This window comes from Zalophus californianus, chromosome 8 (assembly GCF_009762305.2).
Source record: "Zalophus californianus isolate mZalCal1 chromosome 8, mZalCal1.pri.v2, whole genome shotgun sequence".
Taxonomy (NCBI): Eukaryota; Metazoa; Chordata; class Mammalia; order Carnivora; family Otariidae; genus Zalophus; species Zalophus californianus.
This window is the reverse complement of record NC_045602.1, coordinates 123,763,816-123,787,216: the sequence shown is the minus strand read 5'-3', so window position 1 is coordinate 123,787,216 and position 23,401 is coordinate 123,763,816. Positions and strand designations below refer to the sequence as shown.

The following is a 23,401-nucleotide window of genomic DNA, read 5'->3' as shown; positions in this document are numbered from 1 at the left end:
AAGGAAGGAAGGAAGGAAGGAAGGAAGGAAGGAAGGAAGGAAGGAAGGAAGGAAGGAAGGAAGGAAGGAAGGAAGGAAGGAAGGAAGGAAGGAAGGAAGGAAGGAAGGAAGGAAGGAAGGAAGGAAAGGAAGGAAGGAAGGAAGGAAGGAAGGAAGGAAGGAAGGAAGGAAGGAAGGAAGGAAGGAAGGAAGGAAGGAAGGAAGGAAGGAAGGAAGGAAGGAAGGAAAGGAAGGAAAGGAAGGAAGGAAGGAAGGAAGGAAGGAAGGAAGGAAGGAAGGAAGGAAGGAAAGGAAGGAAGGAAGGAAGGAAGGAAGGAAGGAAAGGAGGAAAGAAACAGAGAAGCAATTATAGAACAAGTAGACTTTGAATCAAGAGAGCTGGGTTGGGATCCCAGCTCTGCAGTTACTTGCTATTTGGGCATACTGCAATCTTGGAGAATTTCAGTTCCCTCATCTCTAAAATGAGAATAAGACCATCTCCTTCCCAAGGCTGTTGTAAAGATTACGTAAGATGATTTATGTGAAGATATATGATACATGGTGCCTGTATATAATAAGTACAAGAGTTTTAAAAAGTCTGACAGCTATATCACTTCCTACACCTTTTAATTTAGTCAGTCAGTATACATCTATTAATTGAGGCCTCACAATCATCCTGTGAGAGAGAGAGCACAGGTACTGGTATCCACACTTCACAGATGAAAAAACCAAGATGAAAAAAGGCCAGAAAGGTGCAAGGGCCAAAGTGGAGCGGTCCCTGGAAGGCAAGTTACTGGCCCTATTCCCACACTGGTCTCACTCTCCATTGTCTGATAAATAGGATCCTAATGCCTTTAGGACTACTGTTCCTAAAGACACCAAAATTATAGTTTAAAACTTAAATTTTGATGACCTTTGTTTATTCACAAAAATTATTTTTATATCCTTCGTATTTCTGAAAGAAGTATTTCTCTACAGATAATGATTTTGAAAGTTTGGCCAGGTAGCATATACATAGAGAGGGATTCCCATCCCAATTAATTCTATAATTTCTTAATTTATTATTTTTTATAATGTGGGTTCATCACCCCTAAAAGCATCACTTCTTTCCATCTGTCTTACAGATAAAGTAAGAGATACATATTCCTTTTAAACTGTTGGAAGTGGTGCCTTTTTTTTTTTGCCTTCGAAGTTTTTTAATGATTCACAGCCCCTACCTCTGGGTCCTCAGCATCTATCTGGTTTAGGTGGATGTCTCCCGTTGTGAGCCACTGGAAAACAACATCCTGTTAAAAAACAGACACAGAATTAGACGCTTGGTTATTTGAGAAAACCAAGGCAAGACAAGAGAATTAAATCAATCAAGAAAAAATGATAAAGGGAAAGAGACTACATAGCAGTGTTTCAAAAAAGAGTAGCTACCCTTCTCTTGGTGAAATCATATGAAAACGTCAAAGTTTTCCTAACCCTAATGCCACTTTTACCATTGGAAATTGACCATTTATCTTAGGGCACTTTCACTTTTAACCACATGCCAAAATTTATTAAAACTTGCTCACGATCCTGAAACAACCCCTGTTTAAATGTGCCAATGACAGTCTGAACTTAAGGGCAGACTACATCTAGATACCCCTGGAATGTGTCTAGAGACTAGAATTTCATGTGGATTCTGCAGAAACAAGATCTTAGTCAATCTCTCAATACAATAACAGTGCTTAAAGCTGAAGGAATCTGTTTCATTAATGAAATAGTTCAGTGGGACCTTCTTCCTCTGGCTAGTGAGTCACAGAATCACAACAATGTCCGGCGCTGCCATGCGCCGTCTGTCACCCTTCACAAGACACGTTTCCTTCACACTATGCTGACAAGCAACTGCCGTGCCTTCCCCTCTTCCCCACATCGACCAGTGACCAGTCCTGTCATAAACCCTCCCGACACCACGTGCTGGCCAGCCCCCTCTCCTCCTTCCCACCCTCACTACCTTCACTCAGGTCACCGTCCCCTCTTGGCTGGCTGACTCTGCCGACCTCCTAGCTGGCTTCAGGTTGCATCCTCCCTCTCACCTTCCACATGCCTGACAGAGGAGTCCTTCTGAAACACATATCTAACTACACCCAAGGCTGCTGGACATTCTATAAGGGCTCTTCATAGCTTCCTGCAGAAAGTTCAAGTTTCTGGGCTTTACACACGAGGCCCTGGTTGAGCCTGCTCCTCACCTTTCCTCCAAGGTTGGCTCCCACCCCAACCTGGCAGGCTTGAAAACGTTCACCACATCCTTCTAAATTTACGTCTCTGTCTCTCACATTCTCTCAATGCACTATAAATGTTTTCAAAGCAGGGACTGTGCCTGACTCAACCTTGTATTCTTAGTGCCAGGCATATAATGGGTTCTGAGAAACTGGTTTTATTTTTTACTTTTTTATTTTTTTAAAGTTTGTTTGTTTTAGTAATCTCTACAGCCAACGTGGGGCTCAAACTCATGATGGATCAAGAGTCACATGCTCTTTTAACTGAACCAGCCGGGTGTCCCTGAAGATCTGGTTTTAAATGAATAGATGACCTTAGCAGTATTTTTTTTAATGACATGAAAATCATACACATTATACATTAATGTAATGAAAGAGAAGAACCTACCATGATTTTGCTGTTTTCTTCTTTATCCAAATATTGGTCACTGAACATGTGACATGAGCCAAGCACTGCCAGCTTCCCACCTTGGTTCTGTCGATGACAAAGCAGTATTAGACGCTCAGATCCCAAAATGCACCACCTGCACCCTAGTCCCAAAAACTCATTATCAGAATCATGTGAGCAACTGTCTATACTAAGTGCCAATTCACATCAGGATTTTAATGACCTAAAAAATATCAACTATGATAGCAACTATATTCCCACCTGCTTCTCCCTTTAGACACTTCTATATCCTTCTATTTGACTTTAACAAAAAACAATGTGAATTGGTTCGACAGCATTTTCCCAGTTAACTTATAAATGAAGATTATAATCCTAAAGGAAAAAAGAATCTAAAGTCAATCTGTAAAGATATAAAGATATTTTATGAGTATCAAAAGACAGTCTTTAAGATCCAAACAGAAAATTAATCCATGAGCATGAAAAATTCACAGAAGAGGGCACCTGGGTGGCTCAGTTAGTTAAGTGTCCAACTCTTGATATTGGCTCAGATCATGATCTCAGGGTTGTAAGATCAAGTCCTGTGTCAGGCTCCATGCCCAGCATGGTGCCTGCTTAAGATTGTCTCTCTCCCTCTCTCTCTGCCCTCCCCACTTTCCTCTCTCTCTCTCTCAAAAAAGAAAAAAAAAATTCACGAAAGAAATAACTGGTTAACAAGGAAAAAATTTAGAGGCGCCTGGGTGGCTCAGTCGTTAAGCGTCTGCCTTGGGCTCAGGTCTTGATCCCAGGGTCCTGGGATCGAGCCCCGCATTGGGCTCCCTGCTCGGCGGGAAGCCTGCTTCTCCCTCTCCCACTCTCCCTGCTTGTGTTCCCTCTCTCGCTGTGTCTCTGTCAAATAAATAAAATCTTTAAAAAAAAAAATTAATCAGTAATTAGAAAAATCAAAACAAAGTATTTTTGCCTATCAGATTAATAAATATGAAAAAGACGACTACAAACAGTGTCAGGTTTCAACGAAATAAGTTCTTTCACACATTGCTGAAGCTGTCAACGTATGCAACAAAACATATAAAACCCTATGGACAATTTTACAGTCAGAATCACAGAAAGTCAGAAATAAATTCAAATGTTCAACCACAGAACCAGTGGCTAAGAATAAGAGAACCTTCTCCAGTAGTGAAGTTATATGCTACAAAGGGTTTTCAGTAACCTGGAAGAAGGCTTCTGTCATAACATGAGGTGCTTTTTATCTTTTTAACATGAGGTTAAAAAAAAGAAGTATACCATAAATCGTACAGCCCCCCTAGCTTAAAGCCCGGCGAGGCAAATAAATTAACACGAGCTGCAAGAAAGAGTAGGAGAAAATGATCAAAATGTCAGTTTTGTAATGAGACATTCTTTTTTTCCCTTTCCTCTCTGTAATTTTCAGTTTTCCTACAATGAGCATATATTATTTTTGTAATGAGGAAAACAGTACAACATTAAAACTACAAAATGAATTCAGTTTTTCTAGCAACATCACCTATAGGAAATAGGCACAGTTGTGACGGTACTAGGAAAGAATTACTCTCCAGCCAGACAAATACACAAATTCCATAAATAAAACAAGATTTGCAAAACAAACTGTGACTTGTACCACGTTAAAAGCAAATGGTTCATAGGAAAAATAACACTATTGCTGTAACATAACCATTGAAAGCACATCAGTTACTGAGAACAGAAAGTGAATTTGGTGAAATTCCACAGAAAGAGTGTTGAATGAACTCTGTTGCATTTGAACCCACATATGTAAGTAAATACAGGAAGAGGAAAGGACTTTCCTTCTTGCTACTACCCACAGTTACATCTGTATTTTTTCTTTAATATTCTTTTTTTCCCCTACCTCATTTATTTCAAATGGACTATAGATCTTCCCCTTAATCCTTTTATTCTGGACAGAGATTCTACCAGTGTCTTCAGTTTCTTTTTCCAGCTTTTGCCTATCATTTGTTCCAATTAAGTAAGAGTATATCTACTTAAGGACTGATTTGCTCCTTTGATATTAATGAGTTTTTCCTAGTAAACTAAAGACCTAGAAAGGATCATGACTAGCTCAACTTCGAAGGCAATGGCCCTGGGCGAGGAGGCAGAACACACCCCCGAACCCTGTGCTAGCCCATCCCTGCTTCGGGTGCCCTGCTTGGGCTTTCCAGGAGTATGGGAGTGGCCCCTCTAAGGCATCACTGGTTTCTCTCACAAACTTAAAAGGGACAGGTAAAAACCTCTCAAAGATTGTGTTTATAAGGCAGGACTAAATGCTTGTTAGGAGGGGCCCCTGGGTGGCTCCGTCAGTTGAGTGGTTGAGCATCTGACTCTCAATTTCAGTTCAGGTCATGATCTCAGGGTTCTGGGATCTGCCGGCGTCAGGCTCCCGTGCTCAACAAGGAGTCTACTTGAGAGTCTCTCTCTCCTTCTCCCTGTGCCCCTACCCCCACTTACATGTGCTCTCCCTCTCTAAGCAAATACATAAAATGTTTTTTTAAAAATAATAAAAGCGGGTGGGGGGCTGGGTTAGCCTGGTGATGGGTATTAAAGAGGGCACGTACTGAATGGAGCACTGGGTGTTAGACGCAAACAATCATGGAACATTACATCAAAAACTAATGATGTAATGTATGGTGATTAACATAACATAACAAAAAATAATAAAAGTAAAAAAATAATAAAAAATAAAAGATAATAAAAGCTTCTAAGGAAAAGAAAACAGGCTTTAAAGAGCTAGGCAATGAGCAGATGATAATCTCATGCGTTCTTGAAGAATCACCACAGTTAGAACAGAACTCTGTACCGAATAGATGTTCCATAAAAACCCACTGAGGAAGCTGGGTAAAATCTCTGCGCACAGTTAAAAAATAAAAAATAATAGGGGTGACTGGGTGGCTCAGTCGGTTAAGTTTCCAACTCTTGATTTCGGCTCAGGTCATGATCTCAGTGTTGTGAGATGAAGCCCCAGCCCACATCAGGCTCCATGCTAAGCATGGAGCCTGCTTGAGATTCTCCCTCTCCCTCTCTAAATAAACAAACAAACAGACAAACAAACAAAATACTACACTACCAGAGGCCCCTTAAGATAGTTGTCTCATTACTTTTGTGACTATAAACTGACAGTTTATATAAACCAATTATTTCCACATCTTGAATATTCTTTTTTTTTTTAAAGATTCTATTTATTTATTTGACAGAGACACAGTGAGAGAGGGAACACAAGCAGGGGGAGAGGGAGAGGGAGAAGCAGGCTTCCTGCTGAGCAGGGAGCCCGATGTGGGGCTCGATCCCAGGACTCTGGGATCATGACCTGAGCCAAAGGCAGACACCCTACGACTGAGCCACCCAGGCGCCCCCCATCTTGAATCATTTTATACTTTAATTTTAAAACAGTATTTCCAGTTGTTTGGGAAAAACTAATTACCATAATAACTATTATGAATTTTGTCTAAATATCTTCTTTCATAAACAGGATAGATATTTATTTACTTCCTAATAAAATGAAGTCAGACCTTTGAAATATGGGAGGGAAAAGTAATACCTAAATCCCACAAAGAAAAATAGGATGTGGGGAACTAGAGAAAAACTGGGAGGTCAGCTGGTGAATTCTAATCTTGGTAGACAAATAAAGGTGAATTCAGCAAAACATGAATTAAAAGGCAGTGGATGGGGCACCTGGGACACTCACTCAGTTGAGCGTTCGACTCTTGATCTCAGATCTTAAGCTCAGGGTCACAAGCACAAGTCCTGAGTTGGGCAATGGATAAGTGAGGTCACAATGAGAGGGGCTATGTCCTCTGGGACCAAAATGTGGGGTCTCCAGGATGAGAACTGAGCAACTAGTCTTCTGATACGTTGCCCTGGGACAAACTAAAATAACAGGAGTACAAGTGTGTGCATTTTGGTATGGTGTGTTAACTGACCCTTTCCCTGGATGGATTCTCTTACACTGAGGGTGAGAGCCCGTAGTCATAGACGGTTATAATATAGGTAGCCTCATGCTACCGTGGAATAGCTTTGGATTTAGAATGGTAAGAGCTAGGTTTAGGTCTTGACTCCATCGATTACTGGACAATCTGCTGTTTCCCCATAAATAAAGTGTAGTTAACTGAAATACTACCTCACTGGGCTGGTGTAAAGACCAATGAGAAAACATAAGAAACCCCTCTGGAAACAACGGTTTTTATTATTTTAAATAATAAAAATAATGTATCTACCCACATCTAAGAAAGGCTGTACCTTCGAGTGATAGAAAGCCAGAATGGGTCTGTTAAGCGGGAAACAGACAGAGCCTGTGGACAGAACAGCCACTGCTGGTTTCATGACACTCAATGTGGCACCAAAAGGATAGACAAAGGTGAGAGCCCTGTAAGAAATTAAAGAAACATTCAAATTTTTTAAAAAAATGAATAAAAATTTTTTTGAAGATAATTTCAGTGCTTCTTGAGCAATTCAAGATCTAACACAAAGTTTTTTTTGGGGGGGGTGTCAGGAGTAAAAAACTCAAGTTTTATTATATACACATGGAGGCCCAATAATGAAATTGAGACCCAAAGAGATGACCAAGGCAGGCAGCTTTTTATACCTTTTATACAAAAACAATAAGTGTGTGAGGAATTGACAGGATAAAGAAAATAGGTATTGAGGGCTTTAGTTAGTAAGGAATTCTAAGTGGAATCTGGGCTGAGGTAGTAGATAAGTAAAAAAGTAGCAAGGTTTATTTCTATAGCTTTCTCAAATTTAAAGTCCCTACCTCTGGTGATAAGGATGTCTATTACTTTTTTATTTTTATTTAAATTCTGGTTAACATACAGTAATATTGGTTTCAGGAGTAGAATTTAGTGACTCATCACTTACATATAACACCCAGTGCTCATCATAACAAGTGCCCTCCTTAATGCCCATCCCCCACCTACCTCTCTCAATCAACCCTCAGTTTGCACTCTCTCCTTAAGAGTCTCTTATACTTGATCTTTTGGGTTTTTTAAATATTTTATTTATTTATTTGACAGCGAGAGAGGGAACACAAGCAGGGGGAGCGGGAGAGGGAGAAGCAGGCTCTCCACGGAGCAGGGAGCCAGATGTGGGACTCGACCCCAGGACCCTAGGACCATGACCTGAGCCAAAGGCAGATGCTTAACGACTGAGCCACCCAGGCGCCCTTTTATACTTGATCTTAGCCAAAAGGCCGAGAAGTGATGGAGTTTCCCTCTCTTTTTCCCCTTCCCATATGTTCATCTGTTTTGTTTCCTAAATTCCACATATGAATGAAATCATACAGTATTTGGCATTCTCTGACAGACTTATTTCACTTAGCATAATACACTCTAGCTCCATCCACGTCGGTTGCAAGTGGAAAGATTTCATTCTTTCTGATGGTTGAGCAATATTCCATTATTTATGTATGTGTATATATATGTTTATCCATACACACCATATGTTTACCCATTCATCAGTCAATAGACATTTGGGCTCTCTCCAAAGTTTGGCTATTGTTGATAATGCTGCTATAAACATCAGGGTGCATGTGCCCTTTTGAATCAGTCATTTTTGTATTCTTTGGTAAATACCTAGTAGTGCAATTGCTGGGTCTTAGGGTAGTTCTATTTTTAACTGTTTGAGGAACCTCCATACTGTTTTCCAGAGTGGCTGCACCAGTCTGCATTCCCACCAATATTTTTATAAAAGAGTTCCCTCTTCCCTGCATCCTCACCAACATCTGTTGTTTCCTGTGTTGTTAATGTTAGCCACTCTGACAGGTGTGAGGTGGTATCTCATCGCAAACACAAAACTTTAAAAAAAAAAAAACCAACACAAAATTTTGTCTAACCTTTGGTTTGTCAACTCAAAAATTGGTATAACTCTAGCTACTAGTTTAATAAAGCACTTCAAAAATCTGAAAGCAAATTAACAACTTATAATCTATGTATAAATGATTGTAACTGGAAGAACTAAAGAAACCCCTCTGGAGGAGGAAGAAGAGGGGCCCTCATCTTAGAGCTGAACTGGAGTTATAAATGAGCCTGCTCTGTATGACAATGTCTTCCTAAGCCTTATATGAATAGAGACCTGACATCGGACACTTCTACACACACCTACCTCGGCCTCCTTCCCCCACTCTATCCTAACAAACACTTAAAGAGTATCTAGAGTGAGGGCGCCTGGGTGGCTCAGATGGTTAAGCGTCTGCCTTCGGCTCAGGTCATGATCCCAGGGTCCTGGGATTGAGTCCCGCATCAGGCTCCCTGCTCCTTGGGAGCCGGCTTCTCCCTCTGCCTCTCTATCTCTCTCTCTCTCTCTGTGTCTCTCATGAATAAATAAATAAAATCTTTAAAAAAAAAAAAAAAGAGTATCTAGAGTGAGTCAGTCTGACCTGGGGCAATGTACTCCTAAAAAGGGTGTGGGATGGAGGGGTAAGGGTGGGGTGCAGACCCTAGGGTGTGGCCAACCCCTGCAGGAGGGGCTAAGGTTTAACTGAAAGCATCAAAATGGAGCTCTGCAAAGGTAGTTGTTTGAAGAAGTGCTCTCAGAATGGAGAGAAACAGGAATCTTATAACAAAGCATAAAGTTAGAAACTGGGGGAAGGGAAGCACCCATGAAGAGCTCCCTATAAAGATAATGTGAATTTTCCTTTCTTAGACCATGAGAAAATTCTTTTTAGCTTAAGTTTAAAATGATTTCCTTCCAGTTAGTTTCCTCCTCACTTCAGTCAAGTCTCACCTACCCTCTGACTTCTGTGTCATATGGTGGGTGAAAAGGGGCACCTGCCCCACGTTCTCTATTCTCCCGTTTGAGCCCTGCCCCAGCAGTAGCCCAGGAAAGGGGACCATAGGCCATGTGTCCCAGGCCAGAAGGAGAAAGAAATGAGCAGTCCAGGAGAAAGAAAGGAGCAGTTGCCATGGAGGAAGAAAAGGGATGTGGGAGAAATAGTTACATGGATGTCAGTGCACATCTTTGCCCCACACTTCTCCCCAACTGCACGCCAAGGAGATGACTCTCAAGGAGGAAGGGAGAATGGACATTCGAGTCATACGATGGAAACTGTCAGCCATTATTTATACTCCTCTATTCCTTTTATTATTACTAAGAAATCAATTAGACTGACATTTTGATAACACTAGGCATAAGGCTAAACATCCACCCAAAAACCAAAAACAGGATTTTTCCAAACTACATGTGAATGAATAAGATTGGCTGGGTGAACAGCTGGGAAAGTGTATTCCTGTACGGGCCCAAAGGCGGGAATAAGCTTAGCATATTTAAGGAGCGGAAACAATGTCAGTGTGGCTACAGCTGAGAAACAGGAAAAGGGACATGATAGAAAATGGGCTAAATGAGACCTCAGACTTCAATAGGTCAAGCTTTTTCAAAACACAAAGCAGGACTAGTTCTCCACATCTCAAAGCCCACCCAGAAACTACTGCTTCCAGGATGACCTAGGAAACAACCAGCCATTTGCTCTTCACAATTACTAAGGACTTAATTAACACAATAGCAGGTAAGGTACTATGCCATGTAACTTAAAAAGCACTTTTACAAGTACGGCCTCACTGGAGTTTCCAACAACTTTGTAAGATTCATATTGTCTCCATTACACAGACTCAGAAACAGAAACCAAGAGTAACCTGCCTGGGACACCCTGCAAGTAAGACATGAAAATAAAAACTTCTGGGATGCCTGGGTGGCTCACTCAGTTAAGCAGTTGCCTTCAGCTCAGGTCATGATCCCAGGGTCCTGGGATGGAGCCCCACATCGGGCTCCTTGCTCACCGGGGAGTCTGCTTCTCCTTCTGCCTACCGCTTCCCCTGCTTGTGCTCTCTCTCTCTCATTCTCTCTCTCTTTTATTTATTTGTCAGAGAGAGAGAGAATGAGAGAGAGAGCATGAGAGGGGGGAGGGTCAGAGGGAGAAGCAGACTCCCTGCTGAGCAAGGAGCCCAATGTGGGACTCGATCCTGGGACTCCTAAATAAATAAAATCTTAAAAAAAAAAGAAAATAAAGCCCTTCTACTCCAAGTCCACAGTTCTTTCACCTACACCAACTGGATAAGCTGACACAAAGCTTAAGAATTATATTATGAGAAGTGGGAGGATGGGTGAAACAGGTGATGGGGATTAAAGAGGACACTTATCATGAAGAACACCAAGGAATGTATAGAAGTGTTGAATCACTATATTGCACACCTGAAACTAATGTTAACACTGTATGTTAATTATACTGGAATTAAAATTAAAAACTTAATTTAAAAAAAGAGTTAGGGGCGCCTGGGTGGCTCAGTGATTAAGCGTCTGCCTTCGGCTCAGGTCATGGTCCCAGGGTCCTGGGATCGAGCCCCGCATCGGGCTCCCTGCTCCGCGGGAAGCCTGCTTCTCCCTCTCCCACTCCCCCTGCTTGTGTTCCCTCTCTCGCTGTGTCTCTCTCTGTCAAATAAATAAATAAAACTCTTAAAAAAATAAAATAAAAAAAGAGTTAGATTGGGCTCCACACTGGGCATGGAGCCTACTTTATATATAAATAATAAATACATACATATATACATACATAACACATAAATAAAGATTATGATTCTTAAATGTCAAAAATGTTGGTCCTATGATGTATGTTGCCATACGTTTGTCCCTTTTATGACTTTACCTTGGTTGCATCCTAAGAAAGGTCTGCCCTACTCTAAGGTTTATAAAATATTCACCTATTTTTTTAGTACTTTTATGGTTTCATTTTTTAACATTTAAAATTTTAATCCATCTGAAATATATGAGTGTGATGCAAAAATGGAAATGTTTTTTCAAATGGTTAGCCACAATTATGCCATCTATTTCCCAATAATTTGAAATGTCACTTTTACTATAAACCAATAATCCTCACTTTTCATACATATTGAGTCCGATTCTAATTTATTTATTTCTCACTACTTCTGCATTAGTACATTATTTTCATTACTAGAGTTTTATAATATGCTTTAATTATGTAAAACATTCAACTCCTATGAGGTGAAATACCTCAAAGGAGAAAGGTAAACCAGAAAAAATATTTACAACACAAGGAGGTCTTATAAATGAATAAGAAAAGATAAACCATCAATAGAAAAATGGGTAAAAAGTAGTGAACAGGAAATTCACAGAAGAAATACAATCAGCCAATAGGCTTTAAAGGCTATCCCACTCAGTAGTAATCAAAGAAAGGCAAATTAAAATAAAGAGATAGATAGCATTTTCACTAGAATACTCCACTCTGGCAAGAGAGGAAAAAGGAGCATGTTCATAGGACAGTAAGTGCTACAAACTAACTGGAGGGCAATATAGCAATGTACCACATTTGGCAATGCAACAACTGGAAAATTTTTGTTTTGTTTTGTTTTAAAGATTTTATTTATTTATTTGACAGAGAGAGAGAGATACCAAGAGAGGGAACACATGCAGGGGGAGTGGGAGAGGGAGAAACAGGCTTCCCGCAGAGCAGGGAGCCTGATGTAGGGGCTCCATCCCAGGACCCTGGGATCATGACCGAAGCCAAAGGCAGACGCTCAACGACTGAGCCACCCAGGCGCCCCTGGAAAACTTTTGACCCAGATTCTAATGCTAAGAATGTAGCCTTGCTAAAATATTAGCAAAAATGCACAAAAATTGCATGTACAAAGACATTCACTACGAGCTTTATTTATAGTAACAAGTATAAAATTGTTTATAATAACATGGAGCAGAAGTTAAGAGTATAGGCCCTGGAACAGACTGCTTGGGTTTGAAACCAAGTTCTGACACTTATTAGTCATGTGACCTTGGGCAATTAACCTCTCTGTTATCTCATATATAACCTTAGTGTGTTGCTGTGATGATTAAATGAGGTAAAAATGCCTGTCTCTCTCTCTCTCACACACACACACACACACACACACACACACACAAATGCCTGTCATATAGTAAGTGCTCAATAAATGTTAGATTTAACTATTAAAACAAAATATCATAAATGACCTCAATGTTCAACAACAGGAGATTGGTTAGGTAAACTGGGATAATTCCAATTTAATCTAGTCATTTAAAAGGGTATGGTGCCTACCTATATTTTTATATATGAAAAAAATCTAGAAATCTAAATACCATATTGTTAAGAGTAATTATCTTTGGGGAAAAGGGCATACATTTATAGTGGAGGACTTCTATTTTCTTCCTTTTGAACTGCTCAAACTGGTTTTTTTGGTGAGAATGACTTTTATAACCAGAAATGATAACTCTTCACTTTGAAAAAGGAAACTCTTCAAAATGACAAATGTACCCTCTTTACATAGCCTCAGAAAACACACTCACTGGGCATTGTTTCCACTGCTTTCCTCATCAATGATTCCAGGCACGGCCTTCCCTGCAGCTCGGCTAATTTCCCTTGAAGAAAAAAAATTAAATCTAGTAAACCAAAAAAATTTAGGAATTTCATACTCCATTCATTAATAGTATGAACTAACTGCAAGGACTTTGCAGACTTATTCACAACATAATTCTTAAAACTTAAATAAAGGTACACCTACACACCTACACCTCTTCGTGTAGCTTGCGAAAGTTAACATTTAAATATGAGGATCAGGGGCCCCTGGGTGGCTCAGTCATTAAGCATCTGCCTTCGGCTCGGGTCATGGTCCCAGGGTCCTGGGATCTAGCCCCTCATCGGGCTCCCTGCTCCACCCGAAGCCTGCTTCTCCCTCTCCCACTCCCCCTGCTTGTTTTCCCTCTCTCTCTCTGTCTCTCTCTGTCAAATAAATAAAATCTTTAAAAATAAATAAATAAATATGAGGATCAGTTCTTCTTTCCTGAGTCCTGAAGGAAGGATCAATATTCTAGACTAGACCCACATTCTAGTCCTATACTCTAGACTCCGTATCATCAGACCCAGCAGGGTGTCTGGCATATAGCAAATTCAAGTGTGGAATGAGTAACCTTTTTTTTTTAAAGATTTTATTTATTTATTTTGACAGAGAGAGACACAGCAAGAGAGGGCGAAGCAGGCCTCCCACTGAGCAGGGAACCCGATGTGGGGCTGGATCCCAGGACCCTGGGATCATGACCCACGCCAAAGGCAGACACTTAACAACTGAGCCACCCAGGCGCCCCAAGGAATGAATAATTTTGAATATAGGGAAAAGCTCACAGAGAGGGCACCTGATGTTGCTTCTCTCATGCATTCATTTCCCACTTCTCCAAAGCCCCTAATTTATCCTTTAAGATCCAGTGAAACAGAAAAAACTGACTTCATCCCAGGCTCCAGGGGTAGAGAATATGACCTAGCTATACCACCATCAGGGCATTCTATGCCCTCTGCCACGGTGACCAGTTCAGGATGGGCATGTGGCCTAGGCCAGCTCAAACAGCAAATCTCGGGACGACTCCGGCTGGGAATGCTGGGGCCAAGGCAGGCTCTCTTGCCCTAGATGGTGAGGCATGCAGATAGAAATTTGGGAACTGCTAAAACTATTCAGCCCATACACACAGGAGAGCAGAGCCAAGAGAACTACAGAGCAATGGAACTGGGGCTCTGACAACACCATGAATTTTCAGTTAATCCACACCCAAAGCCTGCCCTATTTCTGGGGTTTTCAATTACATGAATCAATAAAATCTCTTTCTTGTTTCATCCCATTGAGAGACTAGGGTCTTCTGTGCTTGCAATTGAACACATGCTGACAAAAAGGTGAATGTGGAATAAGGTTTCAAAAGATGGGAGGAATATAATTTGAGGAATGAGAAGTAATATAATAAAATAAATTACAATATAGTAAAATAAAACAAAAGAGCAAGAAAGGAAGAAAGGCCAGTGAAAAGAATGTGTGAGAAGAGACGAGAGAAGATAGGAATCATTTGTAAAAACATTTCTGTTTTCAACACGCTTACCTATTCAGGACTCCGTTGGAAACTAGAGCTTCTTTAGGATGGAAATACTTATAATATACATTTCTAACCACAGCATCTTTAAGGGGAAAAGAGAGGAAGTTGCATCTTAGATTAGAAATAGGTTTGATATTATAGACACATATAAACTTTGACCTGTAAGGAACCCTAGAACTCTGTTCCAATTCCTCCCATTTTATACATGGAAGAAGCCTAGCCCCAGAAGGCTCAGGACCATGCACCCTCAGCCCAGGGCTCTTTCCATTGTACTATTAGGTCCAGAGGGCTACAACATGAATAATAAATAGGAAAAAACAGCCCCTACTAAAATAACAATAATAATAAATTACCATTATTAACCATGATTCCATATTCTTCTAGAAGAAAGTTAATATTGGTGTCAAATCTGGATTCCCCACCTTCTCCTAGCATCACAAGGATATCACCGCCGCCATCAAGGTATTTCTTCAGGACTTCAAACTACACAAAGGAAAAAAACAATCTATGAATACACCCCAAAGACCTTTGTCCAAAGTACTATGAATAAGACCTTAGCTACCTGAAAAATAAACAACTCTATAAGGCACTTAAGTATAAATGTATATAAGATAATATAAAATTACTCTCTACATAGGATTTCCAAGCTTGTCTTTAAGCATAAAGTTCCAAAATACTCAAACTGAATTGACATTTTCCACACTGACTATCTGGAAAGAAACCAAAAGTGGAAACCATTAGCTAAAGGAAGCTCACAGGTCATTGAGCAGCAGCGCCGGTCTCAGCCTAGAGGAGACAGAATCAGCCCTGGTTGAAAATGATTGCTCCAGACCATACCCTCCCCTCACTGCCAGCCATGGACATCAGGATGAAGGCATTGCATTGCATACCACTCCCAGGGAGGAATTCTGTTCCAGTCGTTGACTGATCAAGCCATAGTGAGAAGAAACGCATGTTATCTGCTTATCTCCTGGGAGCCTCTCTCTTGCATTCCCAAAGCTGGGGAGGGAAGAAAAATCTAGCACTGGTCTTGTTGACCCAGCCTGAGAAAACCCGGGGTGAGTGGTCTAAACCAACAGTCTCTCAACTTTTTCTCAAGCACCCCGTAAGAAAATGTGAACACGCACTCTGATATGTACATAAAGTACGTATATTTATATCATTATAAAACATCCTCCCAAAAAGGGAAATTTTCAAGGATAATAAAGATATGACAAATACAATTTCCTTCTGGCACCTCAGTGATTCACCACATACATCCCACTTTGGAAACCACTGGCTTAGCCCAGCTCTGCAACAGCAAGGCCTCTTGCTCTTGCACACTCCCTAGATGTCCTTCTCTCCTCCAGCCCCCTAAATATAGAAAACATTATGCAACAATTAACATCACCAAGGGGGTTTGCTCCCAAATGAGACATAACTTCACAGATGCTGGACTCTCCACAAGACTGTCCGACTCATGGGGATCCTACACACGTATTTTTAGCCTTTGTTTCAAAATGTCAAACATAAAGAAGTGCTCTAGTGTATGTACTACTGACGCTCACGTGTTAGCAAACCGAAATATATTCTTCTAGTGCCTATATGCCCAAACACTGACAATTTGAAGTACACATATTCTTTCATAAGTCATCTTCCTTTAACTTCTTTACATTACAGTTAAGACATCTTTTTTTTTTTTTTTTTGAATGGTGGTGGGTTATAATATCTGGCCTTCTTAATTCAGAATAAAGGTACATTTATAATACAGATATGGGCGCCTGGGTGGCTCAGTCGATTAGGCATCTGACTCTTGGTTTCGGCTCAGGTCGTGATCTCAGGGTCGTGGGATTGAGCCCCACATCAGGCTCTGTGCTCAGCATGAAGTATGCTTGAGATTCTCTCCCTCTCCCAATGTCCCTCCCCCCATTCACACGTGCTCTCTCTCTCTCTCTCCCAAATAAAATAAATAAAATCTTAAAAAAAATAATGCAGACAGATGTTGAGCTGACAGAGTTGGGAAGCATGGTCTGGGCCAACTGGTGGTAAGTGAATACCACCACCAAGCAAATGTGTAAGCCAATGAGCTGAGGTAGGAACAAAGAAAAACTAAATTCAGTCTAGCTTCTAGCTTGATTCTCACATCTAGTATCAGACATATGATGTCTTGTCATAGAAGTTTCTGGAGGACAACATCAAAGAGGGATCATACAGTCTATGAGGGGTGAACTGACCCCTTTACTGGTCCTAGGAGGCCAGCAACAGGGCCGAGGAAGGCAGCGATCTCTGCCTGGAGGAAGACCTCTGCTAACCATCTGAATCAGCTTAATGGAAGAATAAAAACACAAGGGAATGTTGGTTCTTAGAAAGAAGTTAAAAGTTTTTCTGCCTTTCCTTCCCACCTCACCCCACCTCTAAAGAGAAGGCAGGGTGCAGGGGATGGTCTGGTGGGAGAACATTTTATTAGGCTAAATATGCCTCTCAAGGGATTCTATCTTTTGAGAGCCACTGCCTTCCATCCCTAAGAGCCTGAAGTAAGGTTTGACCCAGTGCCTGTTCCCTGTTGGGAAAAGGACCAGGCACTGGTCTCAGGTGCCCTGGCTTTTCTGAGGCTGCTTGTTCCTCAGCAAAGACCTGATCACCTCTCTCTTTGTCTTCGCTAGGCAGAGAAGGGAGGTAGCAGGGGAGAAACTACTGGAGTGTGAGGCTAAAAACCAACAAAGAATATGGTATTCCTTCACATGTCACTGCCCACTGTGTGTACCTTTCCCTCAGGGTCTCATTGGGTGGGGGCAGCTGGCCAACTCCATGTTCCTAATAGGAATTCCTGCTCCTTCTCTCATTAACTTGATCAAACAGTTATGTCTCTCAACATGCCCTTCTCAGATAAGAAGGTGGCCTTGCAGTCAGGTCAACAACAACAAAAAAAGAACAATAGAAATGCTTCCCTGTAGACCTCCTCCCTGTGTCCTCACCCAAAGTCAGAGCAGAAGACCATGGACTGCCCCAGTCTAAGGACCACACCAGTTCCACCCTGCCTCAACCTCCCTACTCCCCACAACCCTCCCTAAGCCCCAAAGGGCTTGCAAGTTTCTATGAGAAGACCTCTTGCTGTGTTCTGGGATTTCTGTTTAGTACACATAACATTTACCATCTTAACCATTTTTAAGTGTGCAGTTCAGTAGTTCAGTACATTCACGTTACTGTGGTGCAATGGATCACCACCATCCATCTCCAGAATTCTTTTCATCTTGCAAAACTGAAGCTCAATACCTATTAAACAACTCCTCATTTCCTTCCTCACTCTAGCCCCTGGCAACCACGATTCTAACTTCACATGAATTTGATTACTCTAGGTACGTCATATAAATGAAATCATGTAGCACTGGTCTTTTTGTAATTGGCTTCTTTCATTTAGCATAACGTCCTCAATATACACCCATGTTGTAGCATGTATCAGAATTACCTATCTTTTTAAGGCTGAATAATAATTTACTGTACGTATACACCACATTTTGTTTATCGATTCATCTGTTGGTAGACTTGGGTTGCTCCCACTTTTGGCTATTGTGAATAATGCTGCTATAAACATGAATGTACAAATATCTCTTTGAGATTCTGCTTTCAGTTCTTTTGGATATATATCTAGAAGTCAGATTGTTGGATCATATGATAATTCTATTTTAAATTTTTTGAGGAACTGCCATTCTGTTTTACATAATGGCTGCACACACATATTTTCCCTTTCCACCAACAGTGCACATGGGTTCCAATTTCTCTACATCTTTGCCAATACTTGTGTTCTGGGTTCCACATTTATCATTCTTTGTCTATTCTACGAAATAGGATAAAAAACAGCTTCATTTTAAAAGGAATTTCCCCTCTGCATCGGGCTCCCTGCTCAGCGGGGAGCCTGCTTCTCCCTCTCTCTCTGCCTGCTGCTCCTCCTGCTTGTGCTCTCTCTCTGTCAAATAAATAAATAAAATCTTAAAAAATAAATAAATAAATAAAAGGAATTTTCCCATTTTCAAAGCAAAAATATGGCAAACAGGTATGGCTAGTATTTCATTAGCCTCAACTATGTGTCTGGCACTTTACATACATTATCTCAGTTAATGATCATAACTCCATGATGAAGAAAAAGAAAGGGAAGTGATTACCTTAAGGCAACACAGTGTATGGTGAAGAGGGATTTAAATCCAGAATTTCAGAGCCCAAGCGCCTAACCATCTTATCGTATTTCTTCTTTTTGGATATTTCTTACCTCAGCTGCAGTAAATTTTTCCCTTGGCCCAGCTGTAATCCACAGTTTCACCCCAATTAGCTTCTCAGATGTGATTTCATCTTTTAAGCTAGAAATATGATTTTTAAAGTGTTAGATCCATAATTCAAGCCAATTTAGGAATTATTTTAGCCTCTAGACTACATGGAACCAGAGACCACAGAGGCCCAGCGACGAAGGGATTTAGAGGTACGTGGTACAGCCTCTCTCCCGAAGTAAGAATCCCCTCTATAGGCTTGTCCCCAGATCAGCCTCTGCTCAAACACTTCCTATAGGCCAAGAAGTCCAAATCCAACCATCCAAGAGTATAAAGAGTCCTCCAACTGCTAATTCAATCAGCTCTGCTATTGGCTGGTATGATTACACATCCTTACCCATTAAGAAACACCATTTACACTCACACAAGGACAGAGAGGTGTTCTCATCTTTCCTTTCCCTAAACTGAAGTACTCACCCAAGTTAAAGTATGGAGAAAGACTCTAACCTCCTGAAAAGTTGTATATGTATAATTAGAATAATATTTTGATTTGTGATTTGGGAGACAATATGCCAATTGCCCATTTTCAAAAGAAATGTTTTTATAATCATTTAGTTACTTCTGAATGATCCTTAAATTGAACTCCTCCTACCTAAACAACTGCTTACATAAGAAAATAAAGACTTTCCAATTATTACCAGCAGGCTATTGTTATCACCTAGAAGGGAAAACAATATACATGGTCACCTCTGAATCTTCCAATTACTCCGAAGTCTTTTCTGCAAGGATTTATAGCCATTGTTGGTGGTAAATACTTCTTTTTTGGATGCATTGAAAACAATGGTGCTCCGAAGCTCTTTCTCCATGGTTACCTTATGGAAAAAAAGGAGATCAGAAAAAGGGAAACAAACAATATTCCAAAAGACCCTAAATTGAATAGTCTTCTAATTTATCAAGAGAGGGCATACAGCTGCAACCTAGCTATGAAATCCCTATGATTCTCAAAGGTTGCAAGTGAAATGCATAATCACAGCCACAGAAATATAAGGCCAACTCTGGCTTTTGCCTATTTCTTTTTTTTTCTTCTTTTTTTATTTATTTCACAGAGAGAGAGAGATAGCGAGAGCAGGTACACAAGCAGGGGGAGTGGGAGAGGGGAGAAGCGGGCTTCCTGCCAAGCAAGGAACCCATCCCAGGACCCTGGGACCATGACCTGAGCTGAAGGCAGACGCTTAACGACTGAGCCACCCAGGCGCCCCAGTGCCTCCTGTTTCTTGCCCTGGCCTTCCCACCATACTATTCTCATAACCCTGCCCTGCCATCACCCTATCTTTATGCCCTTAGACCACGTTTCCCACTTGATTTCTCACTGCTAACTACTGTTAAGTGTGGGGCACAGTCTTCTAGATTCTTTTTATACATATCTTAACTTACAATTTTTTTATGATATAGGATCCTATAATATGCATTACTCTGCAACACACTTTTTTAACCTAACCTTTTATCTTTCCATGTCAGTACACATGGATCTACCACATTTTTTAAAACTGCTACACAATATTGCATTTATGGATGTAACATAATTTAACCAATCATACAGATGAACATATTTTTTTCAAAATTTTTGCTAGTAAAACAATGCTACAAACATTATCTTTTTTTTTTTTTAAGATTTTATTTACTTATTTAACTGAGAGAGAGAGACAGTGAGAGAGAGGACACAAGCAGGGGGAGTGGGAGAGGGAGAAGCAGGCTTCCCACCGAGCAGGGAGCCCGATGTGGGGCTCGGTCATGACCTGAGCTGAAGGCAGTCACTTAACCAACTGAGCCACCCAGGTGCCCCTACAAACATTATCCTTAAACATGATGTTTTTCTGCACTATCCCTATTTGTAGACTAAATTCCTACCTGTTGAATGGCTAAGTAAATTATTTCCAAATTGCCCTCCAAAAATTGTATTTTTTACTTCCATTAATACTAATGTATTTGTTTGTAAATAATCCTATTTCCAATCTTTTTCATCTTTGCTAGTAAAATGAGCAAAAAAAAAAAAAAAGTCCCCACTGTTTTAATTTGCACTTTGACATTAGTAAGATGGCTATCTTTCTCTGTGTGTATCAGCCACTTGTATTTCTTCTGATTTTCTTGCTCATGTACTCTGTTCATTTTTCTACTGGGTTTAATATTTTTCTACCTGATCATTAAATACTTTCATAAATGTACTTGTCTTTAGACTTAGCTTCTAGTAGCTTTTTGGGTTTGGTTTGGTGGAATTTTTCAGGATATACAGAAAGTTTTAAATTTTACAGAGTCGAAAGTATTCATCTTTTCCTTTCTGGCTTGTGGATTGCATGACATATTTACAAGAGTTTTTGCTGTGCCAAGATTACAAATACATACAAGAATGCTTTCTTCCAGTACTTTGTTATGTTGGTTTTTAAGATTTAAATTTTGGCCTATTTGTAACTTATTTTAGTGATCAAAATGAGACTCATTATTTTTTTTTTTTATTACTAGAAAGCTGCCAGGCACCAAACCACCTTTTCTTCTTTTTTTAAAGACTTTACTTACTTATTTGACAGAGAGAGAGAGCACAAGCAGGGGGAGCGGCAGGCAGAGGGAGAGGGAGAAGCAAGGCTTCCCGTGGAGGAGGGAGCCTGTCACAGGGGGCTCAACCCCAGGATCCCAGGATCATGACCTAAGCAAAAGGCAGACACTTAACCAACTGAGCCACCCAGGCACCCCCAAACTACCCTTTCAATGCTGATTTGAAAGACCACCTTGATGGGGCGCCTGGGTGGCTCAGTCGTTAAGTGTCTGCCTTCAGCTCAGGTCATGGTCTCAGAGTCCTGGGATCGAGCCCCGCATGGGGCTCCCTGCTCAGCGGGAAGCCTGCTTCTCCCTCTCCCACCGCTCATGTTCCCACTCTCGCTGTCAAGTAAATAAATAAAATCTTAAAAAAAAAAAAACCCACCTTGACTACATAATAAATTCCCGTAGGTATCTGTATTTGGATCTGTTCTGAATTCCATTACGTTCTATCTGCATGCAAGTTCCTGCTCAGTTCCATACTATTTTAATTACAACTTTATACTATCTGGTGGTGCTGCAGAGCTAATCCTCCTTATTGTCCTTACTTTTTAGAATTTTCCCGCCTAGCCTCACATATTTCCTTTTTATTCCATTTGAACTTTAAAGTTATTTTCTCATCTTAAAAAAAAAAAGGCTCATGATCACAGCGCCACTCTCTTTTCACGTTCCAACCATCCGTGTATACGCTTGTCTTCCCAATGTGTCCATACAATATTGTACCCAGCTTTTCCCACTTTCCTAAAAGAAAAGCGTTCATGGTTAGGTTCGTGGTTGTACGCTCTCTTTCGTGGTTATGCCATAATGAACTCAACCACCGCCTTCATGGGCGTCTTTTCAATGATTTTGCCATCACAAACACACTGGAATTTACATACTTCTGCTTTTGCCATTATTTTTGCTGTAGGACAAATTCCTAGGTGCACGATTCCTAGGAAAAGGGTTTGAGACTAGATGTTACAATTCCTCGTCCAGTGATCTTTCAAACTCAGCAAGACGACTACAAATCCGCTCAGTCGCAGGCGACGGGGATTCGAACCCAGTGCGACGTTCGGCATCCGGGCCTACACCCGCGGCCCCAGTTCACTTTACCCCCATGAATCTCGATTTTCCGCAAGACTGGCCCAGAGGCCTCAGGAACAGGCCGGCGAGGCCCTCGCCTGCTCCCAGGCCGCCCCAACGGCCCGGCCGGCTCATCACGGTCGGAGTCCTTCTTACCTGAGGCCCAATGACCACCATCTTCACCTGACACCACCCCGCATCCAGCGGCCAGGTATCCAAGGCCTCTTAGCAACGGCGCTGGTGAGGCGGCGCGCCGGGCAGGGGGTGCCCTGGGCCGTGGACCTACCCCCGGAGCAACGTGATGACGGCTGAACGGAAGGCGCCTTTCCGCCTTGAGCGTCACGGGGCTGGAGGACGGGGGGCGGAGCTAATAGGGGAAGGTACCATTATGTTGGATGAGGGGGTAAACCCAAACAGAACGTGAATTAACTTTATGCCAAAGACAAGCCCATCGCGCTTCGTCCTTTAATATCAAGTATTCTTAGAGACTGATAAAAATGGTAGGACCCTACGGCCCAAACTTCGCTCCACCCTGACGGAGAAGAGCGAAGGCTTCCGGCGGGACGGGGGGGATGCTCCAGCCTGGACCCAGGGGCGCAGGTGCAGAGCGAAGGGGCGAACCGGGGTGGAGCTCTGCGGTTTGGACCGTGCGCCGGGGTGGAGGTTCGCAGAACCCAGATTAGCAGCTCCGTGCATGGTGTGGGAAGGCTTCGGGGTCCTGGGAGCCCAGGAAAGCCTTCCCGGGGGAGGGTGGGCAGGTTTAGTGGTGCGAATGGTCAACTTGAGATAGTTCTTCCTCGTTGATTAGCCCCGCATCTCTGAGCGCCACCGTGCCAGGCCCTGGATATGGCGGTGAAGCCGCCCTCGGGGCCTCCGCAGATGGGGAGTTAGACCTTGGCCAGATCCTACAAAACAGTGAAAATATAAACTGTATTACTAAGGGAGCTGTGAGGGCCCGGAACTGGTCTGAAAGGCGCCCAGGATGAACAGAGATATGATTGATACTCATT

At 41.6% G+C, this 23,401-nt stretch overlaps 1 protein-coding gene across 6 annotated transcripts in view; it reads right to left on the bottom strand.

The window, feature by feature from the left end:
- Nucleotides 1-22,715, bottom strand: part of IFT52 (intraflagellar transport 52) — a 44,375-nt gene extending 21,660 nt beyond the window's left edge. For 3 of the 6 annotated variants that reach the window (XR_003524643.1, XM_027621972.1, XM_027621974.1), the window contains exons 1-9: nt 22,548-22,715; nt 19,488-19,612; nt 18,746-18,833; nt 14,856-14,985; nt 14,509-14,584; nt 12,937-13,008; nt 6,874-7,000; nt 2,614-2,700; nt 1,197-1,265 (exon numbers count right to left, since the gene is read on the bottom strand). Coding sequence is in view for 5 of the 6 variants with exons in the window: in XM_027621972.1 (XP_027477773.1) it covers nt 1,197-1,265; nt 2,614-2,700; nt 6,874-7,000; nt 12,937-13,008; nt 14,509-14,584; nt 14,856-14,985; nt 18,746-18,833; nt 19,488-19,612; nt 22,548-22,568 (795 nt within the window). In the remaining variant the exon portion in view is untranslated. Of the gene's footprint in view, nt 1-1,196; nt 1,266-2,613; nt 2,701-6,873; nt 7,001-12,936; nt 13,009-14,508; nt 14,585-14,855; nt 14,986-18,745; nt 18,834-19,487; nt 19,613-22,547 lie in introns of those variants that run through there. The other 3 variants (XM_027621973.1, XM_027621975.1, XM_027621976.1) reach the window with 3 other exon arrangements.
- Between the last annotated feature and the right edge of the window lie 686 nt (nt 22,716-23,401).